We start from the raw sequence: 13,792 nt of genomic DNA on the forward strand, positions 1-13,792 counted from the left end.
CTATTTATATTCATTTCTTTTATTTATTAGGCGCAAGAGATTTTGTACTGTTCGAGTGTGTTTGTTTGTTTGTGTGAGTTCAAAGGCGATTAATAGGAGATTGCAACTAATACAGATTTAACACGTGAAAGATATATAGAGAAAAAAAACAACAAAATGCCTGCAAAACGGAATCAAATTGTATATATAATGACTATATGTCTATGTAATGTGGATTGCACTCAGGATTGGAGGGTGCCAGCGAGTTTAATACGAACAACCAATGGCCACGGTCAAAAAGTCCTCAAACCCAATGGTAATGGTGCCATTTTGTTGGGTATCGCGTTGTCGGAAAGCCTCTGTGAAACGTTGAACTTGCACGCACAGAACAATAAATTGGTCCACCGAGACTTCTTTGTGGCTCTGGGGATCGCTCTTTTTCACCAGGAAGTTGATAAACTCGGGCGTAAAACGGAAACCCATTTGGGTAAAAGCTGCGATAAAAAATAGTTAGTGATTAGTATTTAGGAAACTACAAACATTTGTTTGTACTCACCCTGAGTTAGCTCGCTCTCTTCAATGTGTCCAGAGCTGTCTTGATCGTAAGTTTTAAAGACTTGCAGCCATTGATTGATATAGTTGTATAGCTTTTCAAATTCATAGATATCAATAGTTCCACTGGCGTCATTATCAAACATGCCTATAGGGGAGAAACGAGATCGAGAAAACTTTGCCGTTATTGACTCAAGTAAACACATAAAAAAAGTCATTAAACAAATAAACAAATCGGAGTCTTATGGGGGGCATATGTTGAACACTCAAACTATGTTCTCTGACTCACTTATCATCAGTTTGCAAGCATTGTCCGAAAAGTGTTCGCCACGCCCATTAACAAGGGCTGCCTGCAATTCCGTCGAATTGATCTTTCCGGATCGATCCCGATCTACCATAGCAAACCACTGTTGCGCCTGTGGAGAAACTTGAGCATTTTGTGGGGGAAATGCTCCGGGAGGTGCAGCATAACCGCCGCCAGGCTGTCCTGCATATGGATTGTAACCGCCGCCCTGAAAATAAAATGTATTCCTTGATAATTGTTTTTTTATATTCAGCTGCAAACTTACGTAGGACATTTTCTAACAAAACTGTATGTGTTTAATTAACAATATCAATTAGAATTAGTGATGCAAGTGCATGAGCCACTATCGATAAGATCTACACGATGAATCGAATGGGTATTCGAAATATTCGATAATAAAATGCTTTAGTCGATAAACATGCATAAGTTTTCGATATACCATAAACAAAAACAACGCAGACAAACAAAAACAAGCGGAAAATGTCGCAGGCTAATAAATTTGTTAATATGGATATATTTTCCAATTATCAAAAGTATATTGATAACGAGCAGGAGGTGCGAGAGAACATACGCCTCGTTGTACGTGAGATTGAGCAACTTGCTAAAGATGCAACAATTAGGCTGCAGATTATTCACTCGGATCTGTCTCAAAGTAAGCAAAATGCCGGCAAAATATTTTCAATGTTATTTACTTGATCCTTTTTTATTCTAGTAAGCAGTGCTTGTGGCCTGGCCAGGAAGCAGATCGAAGCCTGTGCCGAGAAATACGAAAAGTTATCCGCTTTGGTTCGTCCGGGGCAATATTATAGGTGAGTCACATTTTGATCGGCATCTCATTTTCATGTGGGTAGTTGTTCACTTGTTTTCTCCATTCCACAGATATTCAGATCATTGGACTTATATTACTCAGCGTTTGATTTTTTTGATTGCTTTGGTCGTATATTTGGAGGCGGGCTTTTTGGTAACTCGGGAAACTGTGGCCGAAATGCTTGGCTGTAAGTCAATACTAGGAGTCACAGCGAATGTCTCAGACGTATAGACTAATTATCAATCTTTTACAGTGAAAACTAATCAAGTGGATGGATTTCATTTGGATATAGAAGACTATTTGCTGGGCATTTTGCTACTGGCATCAGAGCTCTCACGTTTCGCAACCAATTCCGTGACAATGGGCGACTATGAGCGTCCATTGAACATTTCCCATTTCATTGGAGATTTGAATACAGGATTCCGTTTACTAAATCTTAAGAATGATGGCCTACGCAAGCGTTTCGATGCTCTTAAATATGATGTGAAGAAAATTGAAGAAGTTGTCTATGACGTTAGCATACGTGGGCTATCAACAAGCAAAGATAAGGAGCCAGTGGAGACAGAGCCAATGGAATAATCCTAATTCAATTGGAGTAGGTTAAGATCGTAGACCTTATAAGTGAAACAATCACATTGAAAGTGCATTTCGTTTAATATTACATAGTGTCCCCATCATAAAACTCAAGTGAATTCAGTGAATATACTCTTCTATCGGCCAAGATATTATATGAGGCCAAGAGTGATCTGTTAATTAGCAGACTCAAAAATGAGCAAAACCATATGATCGAATCTACGCATTTTTGTCATTGTGTATTAAATCTTGAGTTTGAAAAGAGTAAACAATAAAAAAGCTTTTCATTTGTTTTTTTGAAAATCCATTAACTTTATTCTAGCTTTTATTTTCAAAATATTTGAAATTAATTTCCATCAACGAGAAGTGTTGGCAACGCTTGAAGATCATATGGTCGAGCCTTCGCGCTTTTTCTCTGCTTCTCTTTTCAGTTGTTTTCTTACCACTGTCGCTGCAACACGTAGCGCGCTGTTTTCTTGTGTGTTTGTGTATATTAGTGAACTGTGTACTGTGTGTGTGTGTATGTTTGATTGAATGCAATTTGCAGTATATATTTCGGATTAAAGGTTTTATCGCATTTATTTCTGAACCATAAGAAAACGTAAGTGCATTCACCCTTCTCTCCAGAAATTGCCTCAGCAGCGACCTACTCGCTCAATCGAGGGGAAAAAAGAGGCTCCAACACTAACAACAACAACACTAACAACCAGTTCTCCCTGCTCTCACGAACTGCAATTGGGTCACAAAAAGTTTGCCTTAAAAAAAAAAACAACCTAAAATAATTACCAGGCTAAGCAACAAGGAATCAGATGGTCTACTTGGGAAGGAAAACCCTTGCTAAAGGTTAATGACTCGCCAGAAAGGCTTAAACGTTTGCAAAACGGAGCCTCTAAAAATGGGTCAAGGCTGATTGCTGGAAGAGGGAGTAGGAGGTGAAAAGAACATAAAAATATTTTACGACGTGGTCTGAAACAGATTGCATTTCATACCATTTATTTATTTCGTTTCGCTTTCGCGTTGCAATTAAATGTGACCCACGACCCCATCTGGACCATCGTTATTATATAAACCACCAATCAGAGTGCAGCGAGGCTGACTAAAAAACTAGTTTAGAAAAAAAATAGGCACCAAAAGTAAATAATAATAATTACAACATACACGGCGGCCTCTGTGGCTAGCGGGTTGTTTTTTTCTTTATTTTCTGTATTATAAGTTTGTTTTTTTGTTTTTGTTGCTTTTGCCTCTTCGTTTCATTTACAAAACACGCTTTTACTGAACGCAGTTCAAAGTCCAGGTTTCTATGCGGCGGCTTGACTGACGAGGCACAGTAAGAAAGAGAGACAGAACCACAGAGAGAGAGAGACAACTTTTAAGTGGGAGTGAGAGAATGTGTGGGTGTGAGAGAGCAAAAACTGTGAGAATAACAAACATGCAAACACCTTTTGGTGAGAAAGAGATAAAATGCGACAGGTGGATGAATCTTGTGCTTCTCTCTCTCTCTGTCTGTCTGTCTCCGAGTCTCAGTCTCAGTGCAGGAGAGTTACATATGTACATATGTATATGTACATACATATGTATGAAAATATTTAAAGTTGATGAAATCGCATCGGCAACAAGTGGAAAGGCTGCAAAACTAATATCGCGTATACCATAAAAATTTAATTAAAATAAAGAAAAATAAAAAGTATCTCACAGATACTCACTTAACCATCTCACTCACACTCTGCGCGTCTTAGTACAAAGTCCAAAGTTAAGCTATTCACATCACACTGATCATCTTGTTGTCGCTCGTGATCTTCTCTCCTGCTGATTAGGCTAATTCCTGACGAGTTTATACGTACGTTTATGAAATTTACCTCTTTTTAACCTAAATGATAAGGTGCATTTTTTGTCTGATAACCTCCCACAACCAGACTATGTTTCGTTCAATGCGTCACAAATTGTTCTAGGTTATTTGTATTTTTGGCCAACACTTGAGATTGTCATCAATACCTCGTGCCTGCCGCAAATTGCGTTTTATATCAGCAAATAAAATTGCAAAAAAAATGAACCCCCCCTAGCTAGTTGGCAATTAAATTGGACTTTAAACTAATGTTAAAACCTGTTGAATTATTAGTTTGCTTATCGTTGGTAATTTTTATTTTTCTTTTTTGTTTATTGAATGTTTTTTTCACAAATAAACTTCTTATGCACTTATATCACACGGGGACTTGTATATGAGTATCCTCTAATACTTAAAATGAAGTAAACAAATGTGTAATTCCATTAAAACGTGATAAGCAATTAAAAAACAAAATAGTATAATAACAAAATACTTAAAAGAGAATATGCCCTGTAAATGTTGATAATTGCTATACTCTTAAAGAGAGTGTTTTACAATTGCTAAGATGTTTGTAACGCAGAAAAAAAGTGTGTTAAATACATACATACATACATATGTAACCAAAGGAAAGTTAAGTTATGTTTGTGAAGCGGCCGAATCAGACTACTATAGCATATAGTGCCAGGGGAATGCATAACGATAAAAAAGAGTCAGCCAGTCTTGGGTTAACCAACATATCTACGACCAGTTTGTTATTTCTGGTACAAATTTGTTCAAATAGGGAATGCTATAGCATATTTTATATATAGAAGCAACCAACAGAAAAGTGCTAAAAAAAACTTCTTTGTTTGATGAAATGATTGCATGAATAATACACATGTATAAAAATGCGCAATCTATGTATGTATGTATGTTATTTAAATAATTCTTAATCCTTTATGTATATATATCAAATTCTCCTGCTTAAATCATATGCCATAAATCAGCTAGGGTATATAAACTTCGCCATAATCGAAATTTTTGTTCATCTATTTGCGCTCTCAGCTACATGCTATTTTTATAGTTGGTTAAATCAGAAACAAAAAACAAAAAAAAGAGAGCGACAGGGGGGTTATGTATAAATGAACCTATATGTTTATATGGGGGGCCCGCCCCCTAAATCGTGTGATAAGCTATAATCGTCTATCATTTTTGCATTACCTTGCCTTGTTTATCTAACAGTAGCGCATTTGTAAGGGGGGATCTGATTTCGAGTAAGTCTTAAGCATATTGTCTTGTGTCTGGTAATCAAAGAGAAATAGTTAAAAGGGGGAGATAAGTAATTCTCCTCATATTTAAAGGGTTTAGTAAGCCCCTTAAAACCCCACTGACTTTTGTTGGTTCTCTCTCTCTCTCTCTCCCTTTACATATGTACATGTCGATATCCAATTGCTAATTCGCAGGTTCTGATAAGATTATATCGATCTCAAGCAACCGGCATCGGTCAACGTACACTCTCTCTCACTTCCGCTCACTCTCTACCTCTCTGTGGGGCTCTCTTAGCCCGAGCCCCCTTTATTTCACACGCTCTCATAGATACTTACACAATCTCTACGTATGTTCATTTATATATGTAGTTTATATGTATGTATGTACATATGTGATTGTGTGTGCCCCTCTTGTCTGTCTTGCTATTTGTTTTTATACATTTTAAAGACCCCAACGCTGCGCCACGCAGTTGAAAAATCAGTTGACGCTCGACACTCAAGCGATCAAGTTAAGTTGCCTTTTTCTATTTTCGGTAACGGATGGTATTTCGTATTTTTCCTTTTCGAATTTCGATTTACTTGTGTGCTGAAAATTGTCAACAGAATTTAAAGTGCAATTAGTTAAAACTAATTTAATTGAAACGCAAGACAGAGTCCTCGAGATTCTGCCAATTCTTTTTAGCCATCATCAGAAGCAAAACGAACAAAAGGTTTGTTGATTTGTTGTTGTTATTGTTGTTTTTTTAAACCCACATTCAAGGTCGTCTTGAATGTAAATAGAGGGAAAACAACAAAATTGAATAGTCAAACGACTTGATATACATACATACATATATTATATAGACCTCCCGATATGTGTGCACAAGGAAGTAATCTTAAGAGATTCTAGTTGTCAGTGTTTTGTGATAACGTTGAAACTCTTTCTCTTATCAGTTGTGCTTAGTTTGTTATATAAACAAAAAAAAAATAATATGTCTGCCAAGGTTAAACCTTCTCCCCACAATGAAAATCTACAGAAATAATACATCAATTTATATTCACTTTGGCCAATATACGAGTTTGTATAATTAACACGATAAACCGTAGAGAGGCAACCACACCAAACACCATTGAATGGCATTTGGATTTGGACTTTGTACCTTTTAGCTTTGCTAGTTTGTTTTTTCTTCTTCTTATTTTTATTTTCTTTAATTTATGTTTCTTTATTTTCTTGTTTTGCTAACAAACAAATAAATGCCGGCAAGCCAGACCATCAAAAATACATATTAAGTATACGACAACGGTGTCTAGTCACAGTGGTAGTCAAAACTAGGTCAAATGAAAACAAAAATTGGTAAATTGTTGTTGTTATTTGTATACGAATGAATGTATGTGTGTGTGTGTGTTTGTATCTCAAGAAACTACATAAAGTATAATAGAAAAAGGTCTTTTTGGTTGCATTCGTAGCCTTCAAGTTCAAGATCTAGTTGTATCTTGTTATACTCGAAGGTCTTTCCTAGAGTTTTAGTTAAAAATAAAAACAAATTCGGAAGTCCCCCTTTTCGATCTATGATAAAAACAAAGTAAGGGAGAGAAAGAAAAAGAAACATTATTTACATTATTCTCTTGCTTGACCACAAAATTGATTATAAACAATTAATATGCATATAAACAAAATCATATATGTATAAAAACTGGTTCAGAACTCAAGTTACATATAATCAAATTTCGAGGTTATAGCAATCCCAAATTGAGTGAAAGACAGTCCCAACGAGTTTAAAGTTAAACATTTTTGTATTACCCAAGAATAAATATATATGTATATATATTTGTGTATGATTGTCTAGAGTCTAGACCTTTAGAGCAAGCAGCTGACAAGTCTCACAATCAATCGCAAGCTCAAAAACTTGGGGTTATCATCAGTACTATATTTGCATGACGTCAACACAGATCGATTGATTAAAATCGATCTTCAAATGCATGGAAAAACTTATGGGCATACAGTATTTTAGAATATGCTAGTTCTCTACGAACTTTGCACGTAACAATTGAAAGAATACAAACAGTTCTAGAATGCTTAACAACGTATTTCATTTGAAACAGAGATAATCAACCATAAACAATAAACATTGTAGATATATATACATACATACATATATAGGTGAATCATATAAAATTCGTCTGGTTATGGTCTGGAAAATTTTATAGATAGGTAAAGGCACCTTATCAGTATTAGTAATTTATTTTTAAAGGTGATAATAAACGAACGATTAAATGCTTAAATAAATTAGGTTAATGCTTTTGGTTATTGATCTTTTGTTAACTGATTTTTTTCTTCTTTTCTAGTGCATTGATTTCTAATATACATATATATATATAAATAAATCAGTGTTAATCACTTGATTAGGTATGGCTGAAGCTCATTCTGCCGTTGCCTTTTCGTTTGCCATCACACACGATGGCTTCGATATCAACTATGATCATGAGGTGCTCAATTTGGTATGGAATTCCGGTGTGAGATCTTGGAAGAAACGTGTTGCACGTGCCAGGGTAAGTTGAAAATTCCTTTAAATCACTTTAGTTTAATAATTTTATTTGTTTACATATTTTTAGAATGGCGTACGCAATGGCGTGTATCCGGCCCATATACAAAGTCTTTGGCTAATATCAGCCATAGCCTTGGGTCTACATTTTGCCGGCTATCAGGCACCATTTAATTTAACTAATCGGGTACTAGTTCATCTGCCCTCTAATACTATAAATTGGCAAGTTACTGCCTGTTTTGTGGCAGCCTTGATTGTTTGGCTTTCAATATGCTTCACAATGAGATATACGTTAAAACTTTTACTCATGTACAAGGGCTGGATGTATGAGTCTAGAGCACCAGGAAGTCGTGTCTCAGTTCCAACCATGTTATGGGTGGCTGTTGTACGTGTTCTATCCAGTTGGAATAAGCCGGGATTGTATAGTTTTCAAGGCTCGCTTCCCCGCTTACCATTGCCTTCGGTTGAGGATACCATGCGTAGATATTTAAGAAGTGTACGACCACTTTTGGACGATGCCAACTACACCCGCATGGAGGGACTGGCCAAGGAGTTTCAACAGACAATTGGCAAAAAACTTCAATGGTATTTAAGACTTAAGAGTTGGTGGTCAACCAATTATGTATCCGATTGGTGGGAGGAATATGTTTATCTGCGAGGACGTGGTCCACTCTGTGTGAATAGCAATTTCTATGGCACTGATGCCATCTTTATGAATCTCACAAATAAGCAGGCAGCCAGGGCAGCTAATGTAATATCGTTGTTGCTTAATTTCCGACGCCTTATTGAGCATCAAGAACTGCAACCGGTAAGTGGAAATAAAGATCATAACATTACATAACTTAATGTTGATGCATCCTCTGTTTTAGATCATGGTCCAGGGCATGATTCCTTTGTGCTCTTGGCAATATGAGCGTACATTTAATACGGCACGTGTGCCCGGCTTGGAGACAGATCGCATCATTCATTATCGTGACTCCAATCATATTGTTGTACTGCACAAGGGTTGCTACTACAAAATGCTCATCTATTACAAGGGACGCATCCTTAGACCCTGCGAATTGCAAGTGTAAGTAATTAACACTTAAAAATGTTAACAAGATGTTGTTAATAACAATTAACTTTTAATCTCTACAGTCAAATTGAGGATATCCTAAAGGCCAAAGCCACGCCGCTTGAGGGTGAAGAGCATTTGGCTGCTCTAACTGCCTGGAATCGTACTAAATGGGCTGATGCCAGAAATACATATTTCTCGCGTGGTGTTAATCACGTCTCACTGCGCACCATTGAATCGGCTGCCTTTGTTCTCTCTCTCGACGATGAGCCCTTTGAATTTGACTTGGCTCGACCAGAGCTTCTAGATAATTTCGGAAAGAAATTGCTTCATGGCAATGGCTACAATCGTTGGTTCGACAAATGTTTCACTGTCTGTGTGGCTAACAATGGCCGTGTTGGTTTCAATGCTGAGCATACTTGGTAAGTGCATAGCATTAACCTCAATTTATTATTTATTTATTGAAATCTCGATTCAAAATTGATCAAAATCATATTGAAAATCTGAAGGTCTGATGCAGCCATTGCCTCTCATATGTGGGAGAATCTAATAGTCGATGATCTAGCGACTGATGGGTAAAATTCAAATTTTCCTAAGCCATGTTGGCATCGGTGTTGGTCGTTTCAGACACATATAAAAAAGAATTCTTGAGTTTACTTATTTTTATTTTATTTTTACTCTAACCCTTGGTTGTGGCTTAACAAAAACTTATAATTTTATTATTTATAATACTCTTTTATAGGGCCGATGCACCGGTTATGGGACATCTTTGGGAATATATATTTGGTGATGATATTTATGGGTAAAATCCTAACAAATTATATTTATTAATTCACTAACTTGATTATTTTTTTTATCACTAATTTTGTGCGTCACTCTCCACTAACATTCTCATATGGTTTCTATTGTTAATCATCCCAATCTAATACAATGTTTTTACCCATTCTATAGATACGATGAATCGGGTAATACTAAGGGTACACCAGAATTCCAACCACCGCTGCCCACACGCCTCAGTTGGGATCTTAAGCCGTGTCTGACACAAATTGAGGAGGCCACCATTGATGTGACCAAACTAATTAACGAGGTCGACTTGCGTATTCTGGTACACCAAGAGTATGGCAAAGGTTTTATGAAGAAATGCCGCCTATCGCCCGATGCTTATATACAGATGGCTCTGCAGTTGGCCTACTATCGGGATGCTGGACGCTTCTCTCTGACCTATGAGGCATCGATGACGCGTCTCTTCCGTGAAGGCCGCACAGAAACAGTGCGTCCTTGTACCATTGAATCTGCTGCGTGGGTTAAGGCCATGCAGAATTCAAATACCACAAATGATGAGCGTGTTAAATTGTTGCAAGATGCCTGTGATCGTCATCAGTTGGGCTATCAGGATGCCATGTGCGGCAATGGAATTGATAGGCATCTATTTTGCCTGTATGTAGTATCTAAATATCTAGAGGTTGATTCGCCTTTCCTCAACGAGGTTTTAAGTGAACCTTGGCGCCTGTCTACCAGTCAAACGCCTCACGGTCAGACACCCAAAATGGATCTAAAGAAGCATCCAAATTGCATAAGTGCTGGCGGTGGCTTTGGACCCGTCGCCGATGATGGTTATGGTGTATCTTACATTATAGCAGGTGAAAATTTGATATTCTTCCATATCTCAGCAAAGACAACGTGCCAACAAACGGTAAGAAATATTAAATACGACTTTGAATTGTTCACTTTAATCTCTTGTTATCCCATTTTTAGAATGTCCATCGTTTTTCGGAGAATATAGTACAGGCTTTGGCCGATATACGTAGCATGTTTGAGCAGCATATGAAGGATCATCCACCAAAGCCGAAGGCAACATCCACCAAACCACTCACAAATGGTTCATCTACATAATGAAGCGACCTTCACTGTACTCACACACACACATACAACCACACCCACAGTTAGTCCTATTCATGTATAGATATACTTATATGTATATGTCTATATATAGATTATTAGTACGAGATTCTTGTTAGCATTTGTTTTTCCTTCTCTACTACAATCATCATCAACATTTTTGTCTATTCTAACGTTTGTAATTTGTAAGTGCAAAAGTCCAGAAGAAAAAAACAATGCAATTTTTTTTTAAAATATTGAACCAATTGTGACTTGTATGTTAGGTTTTTAGTCAACTTTTGCACAATGAATTACTACTGCTTCTCAATTAATTAGTTTGTAAGTTTTAGAAATATATAAACATATCTCTTAAATTTTAAATTTGTACAAAGGAATCGAAACTTTTTTTAAAACCCTTTTTTAATTAACTTTTTTAAGTAAGTATAACATGCCAAAATCTGTTCTAAGAGAATCTTTTTTTCTTTTATTTTCTGATAAATCTTGTATAATGTAGAATTGCTGATTGTATGGACTTGTATGGAGCTAGTTCAGCAGTTTCTTTTTTGATTTTGGTGTCGAAATGGTTTGCAACGAAACCCGTCGTGGTGTTTTGTTTTTAGGCGTAGCTGGTTTTGGTGTGGTTGCTGCTGCTGTTGTCGCCGCCACCGCAGCCACTGCCTTTAATGGTGTTTTGACTACTGTTGCAACGTCGTCTCCTACTTTTTCCTCCCCTTCTTGTGTATCCTCGTAGACCAAGCGTATGTCTTCAGTATGCTCTGTGGTTACCTCATTAAGGGCAAGTGGTGTTGCTGCCGTTTCCAATGATTTTTCTTCAGTTTTTTTAATTTCCTTGGGCAAAGGAGCAACACCCTCATCCAATGGCCAGGCATCCATGGCCTCTTCAACCACAACTGGTGCATTCACAGGGGCAGGGAAATCGATTAGCACACGCGGCGTACGCCTTATCGCAATGGGAGCGGCTTGTTTGGCGGCAGCGGCGGATTGATTGGAGGCCTGTGGTGTCAGTGGAAAATTGCTAGTGCTGCTGCTACCAGGTGTTCGCGGCTGCCTTCGCACCTGAATGGGTGTGGCGGGACGACATTTCTTTTCAGGTGACTCGAATTTCTCCTCCGAGCTAATGATTTGCTTGTCAAGAAGGCCCACAACTGGAGGCTGTACGGTTTTCTCTGCTTCACAGCTTGCCTTTCGTTTTATGTTTATGGATGAAGCTTCATCTGTTTTACGTGGAGATCGCCTGGTAGCTATTGGTGTGGGTGTGACAGAAACTTTTCGCGGTGAACGCCTTATGGCAATGGGCTTCGGCTTGTCATCCGCCGGTTTTGTGTCAATTTGCTTTGCCTTGGGGCTACTCGAACTGGATGAAGAAAAACTCTGGCGTGATGAGTCATTCTCATTGTCGTCTTCAATGTCGTTTTCCTTCTCTTTAATGTTATTTTGTGCTGCCATCTTTTCCTTTAAAGGTTTACGTTGGGCTGGCTCATCGGCTGAAGGTTTTCTCGTTGCTTTCTGTTTCTTTTTCTTTAACGGAGGAATGTTCTCTGAGGATTTAAAAGCAGCTTCCAGCACTACTTCCATTTCCTCATAACGTTCACCCAGTTCATCGGCTTCAAAGGTTAGCAGCGAACAGAATCCATCGGTGCTGGAGACAATCAAAACATTACCATCAGCTGACCAGGTAAGATCAGTGAGTCGAGTATAATGGATATTGGAGACGATACCAAACGGAACTTGCTGTTGTGTGTCATAAAACAGAACCGAATTCTTTGTGGCCACAGCATAGATCATGCGATAGGGTAATTTTATAATGGGCGGATTTTTCTCCTCATTGTACGGTCTAAGGCGGTACAAAACAGGAGAACATCGCACAGCGACAGCATATTCCTTGGGAAAGGGCAGCACATAGGCCGGACGGGATAGATCATATCGACTAAAGCCATAGGCAGTATTCGTGGGCTTTAAAACACCATCATAATCTGTGATTCCAGCCGGCGTTATTAGCAGTTTGCCATCTGGAGTGAAACTTAGCCGACGAAAGAAAGTCTGCAAAGTGCCATCATGGTAGAGCCTTACACTCTTCTCATGCATTTCGTGATTCTCTTTAACAGGTAGCGTCGACTTGCTGACTCTGTGGATTATCCTCTTGGTGTTCGCATCGAAAATGCGCAAGTGCCTGCAGGCAAAACAAATTACAGATCAATTTGCCTCGGATAAATTGTGTATGTTTTCACTCACCTGTCCGTGCTCATTGTGGCTATGTATTGATTACATGGATCCCAGGCTACGCCTTGGACATAGCCTTTATGATCATCTAATATTGCCAGGGATTTTCCCTTATGAACATCCCACATCATGGCTGTGTTATCTACTGACCCAGTCACCAGGAACAACGAATTTGGCGACCAACTCAAATCATAAATATCCTCACGGTGACCACGCAACACCTTCAAAGTTAGCCACACTTCCTTATCTTGACTGCCATGACCATCAGCATCCACTATATTGATCACCTCGTGCTCGGCCTTCTGTTTCCATATGAAGACAACACTCTCATCATCGCCAGATGCCAATAGCTCGCCGTTGGGAGACCATCGCACGGTGTTTACTGCCCGTTGGTGACGCGACAGATCAGCTGCCAGCTCTAATCCAACGTCTCCGTCTCCTCCGGAGTCAACAGCGTCGCCCTCCCCCCCTTTACGACGATTCAGGTACCAAATTAAAACATGGGCATCGGTGCCACCCGAAGCCAAACGGCAAATGGTCGATGACTGCAAACCCGTTCCTTTGTACTGTATATCTACACTCAGTACAGGATCACGATTATGCCAAGAGATCTCGGGTATTTTGCACTTCATTTTTGTTTTTCTGTTTTTGTTATTGACTTATTCTAAACGCAAATTTTTCTTGGACTAATGCAGTAGATTTGGCGCCTAAATAGAGCTGGGTGTTCCATCGATTGCACCATCGATACTATCGATGGAACTGATAAACTAATCGAAATACCAAAACTAAGTGTGAGCAGTGTTGGAAAACGA

General features: G+C 38.4%; 4 protein-coding genes across 5 annotated transcripts; 2 read left to right on the top strand and 2 right to left on the bottom strand.

Annotated features, from left to right (window-relative positions):
* Window positions 1-3: 3 nt before the first annotated feature.
* On the bottom strand, window positions 4-1,175 carry LOC6637984 (peflin). Its single transcript, XM_002060972.4, has 4 exons — window positions 1,101-1,175; window positions 821-1,043; window positions 536-679; window positions 4-473 (listed from the first exon to the last, which is right to left on the bottom strand). The coding sequence occupies exons 1-4, from the start codon at window positions 1,107-1,109 to the stop codon at window positions 247-249; spliced, it is 603 nt and encodes a 200-aa protein (XP_002061008.1). The 5' UTR covers window positions 1,110-1,175; the 3' UTR covers window positions 4-246.
* A 91-nt stretch (window positions 1,176-1,266) lies between these two features.
* Window positions 1,267-2,301, top strand: LOC6637971 (translin). Its single transcript, XM_002060971.4, has 4 exons — window positions 1,267-1,487; window positions 1,548-1,644; window positions 1,715-1,830; window positions 1,897-2,301. The coding sequence occupies exons 1-4, from the start codon at window positions 1,316-1,318 to the stop codon at window positions 2,220-2,222; spliced, it is 711 nt and encodes a 236-aa protein (XP_002061007.1). The 5' UTR covers window positions 1,267-1,315; the 3' UTR covers window positions 2,223-2,301.
* A 356-nt stretch (window positions 2,302-2,657) lies between these two features.
* Window positions 2,658-11,134, top strand: LOC6637970 (carnitine O-palmitoyltransferase 1, liver isoform). Of its 2 annotated transcripts, none has more exons than XM_015179334.3 (8): window positions 2,658-2,817; window positions 7,611-7,814; window positions 7,878-8,615; window positions 8,677-8,876; window positions 8,945-9,283; window positions 9,371-9,436; window positions 9,813-10,554; window positions 10,617-11,134. In XM_015179334.3, exons 2-8 carry the CDS (start codon window positions 7,674-7,676, stop codon window positions 10,752-10,754), a joined length of 2,364 nt encoding a protein of 787 aa, XP_015034820.1. In that variant the 5' UTR covers window positions 2,658-2,817; window positions 7,611-7,673; the 3' UTR covers window positions 10,755-11,134. The 2 variants fall into 2 exon arrangements, with proteins under 2 accessions (XP_015034820.1, XP_002061006.1); XM_002060970.4 differs by lacking the exon at window positions 9,371-9,436 and adding an exon at window positions 9,604-9,663.
* A 61-nt stretch (window positions 11,135-11,195) lies between these two features.
* Window positions 11,196-13,707, bottom strand: LOC6637905 (chromatin assembly factor 1 subunit B). Its single transcript, XM_002060969.4, has 2 exons — window positions 12,993-13,707; window positions 11,196-12,930 (listed from the first exon to the last, which is right to left on the bottom strand). The coding sequence occupies exons 1-2, from the start codon at window positions 13,610-13,612 to the stop codon at window positions 11,283-11,285; spliced, it is 2,268 nt and encodes a 755-aa protein (XP_002061005.1). The 5' UTR covers window positions 13,613-13,707; the 3' UTR covers window positions 11,196-11,282.
* Window positions 13,708-13,792: the final 85 nt, after the last annotated feature.

Source organism: Drosophila willistoni (genome assembly GCF_018902025.1).
Source record: "Drosophila willistoni isolate 14030-0811.24 chromosome 2L unlocalized genomic scaffold, UCI_dwil_1.1 Seg72.1, whole genome shotgun sequence".
Classification (NCBI taxonomy): Eukaryota; Metazoa; Arthropoda; class Insecta; order Diptera; family Drosophilidae; genus Drosophila; species Drosophila willistoni.

Excerpts from the sequence above, each read along its gene's own strand:
- LOC6637971 (XM_002060971.4), top strand. The coding sequence starts at position 1,316 with ATGTCGCAGGCTAATAAATTTGTTAATATGGATATATTTTCCAATTAT. Across the intron at positions 1,645-1,714 it reads CGTCCGGGGCAATATTATAG|ATATTCAGATCATTGGACTT; the intron begins GTGAGTCACATT and ends TCCATTCCACAG. Across the intron at positions 1,831-1,896 it reads TGTGGCCGAAATGCTTGGCT|TGAAAACTAATCAAGTGGAT; the intron begins GTAAGTCAATAC and ends AATCTTTTACAG.
- LOC6637905 (XM_002060969.4), bottom strand. The coding sequence starts at position 13,612 with ATGAAGTGCAAAATACCCGAGATCTCTTGGCATAATCGTGATCCTGTA. Across the intron at positions 12,931-12,992 it reads GCCACAATGAGCACGGACAG|GCACTTGCGCATTTTCGATG; the intron begins GTGAGTGAAAAC and ends TTTTGCCTGCAG.
- LOC6637984 (XM_002060972.4), bottom strand. Across the intron at positions 680-820 it reads TGCTTGCAAACTGATGATAA|GCATGTTTGATAATGACGCC; the intron begins GTGAGTCAGAGA and ends TCTCCCCTATAG. Across the intron at positions 474-535 it reads AGAGAGCGAGCTAACTCAGG|CTTTTACCCAAATGGGTTTC; the intron begins GTGAGTACAAAC and ends TTTTTATCGCAG.
- LOC6637970 (XM_015179334.3), top strand. The coding sequence starts at position 7,674 with ATGGCTGAAGCTCATTCTGCCGTTGCCTTTTCGTTTGCCATCACACAC. Across the intron at positions 8,616-8,676 it reads AGCATCAAGAACTGCAACCG|ATCATGGTCCAGGGCATGAT; the intron begins GTAAGTGGAAAT and ends CCTCTGTTTTAG. Across the intron at positions 8,877-8,944 it reads AGACCCTGCGAATTGCAAGT|TCAAATTGAGGATATCCTAA; the intron begins GTAAGTAATTAA and ends TAATCTCTACAG.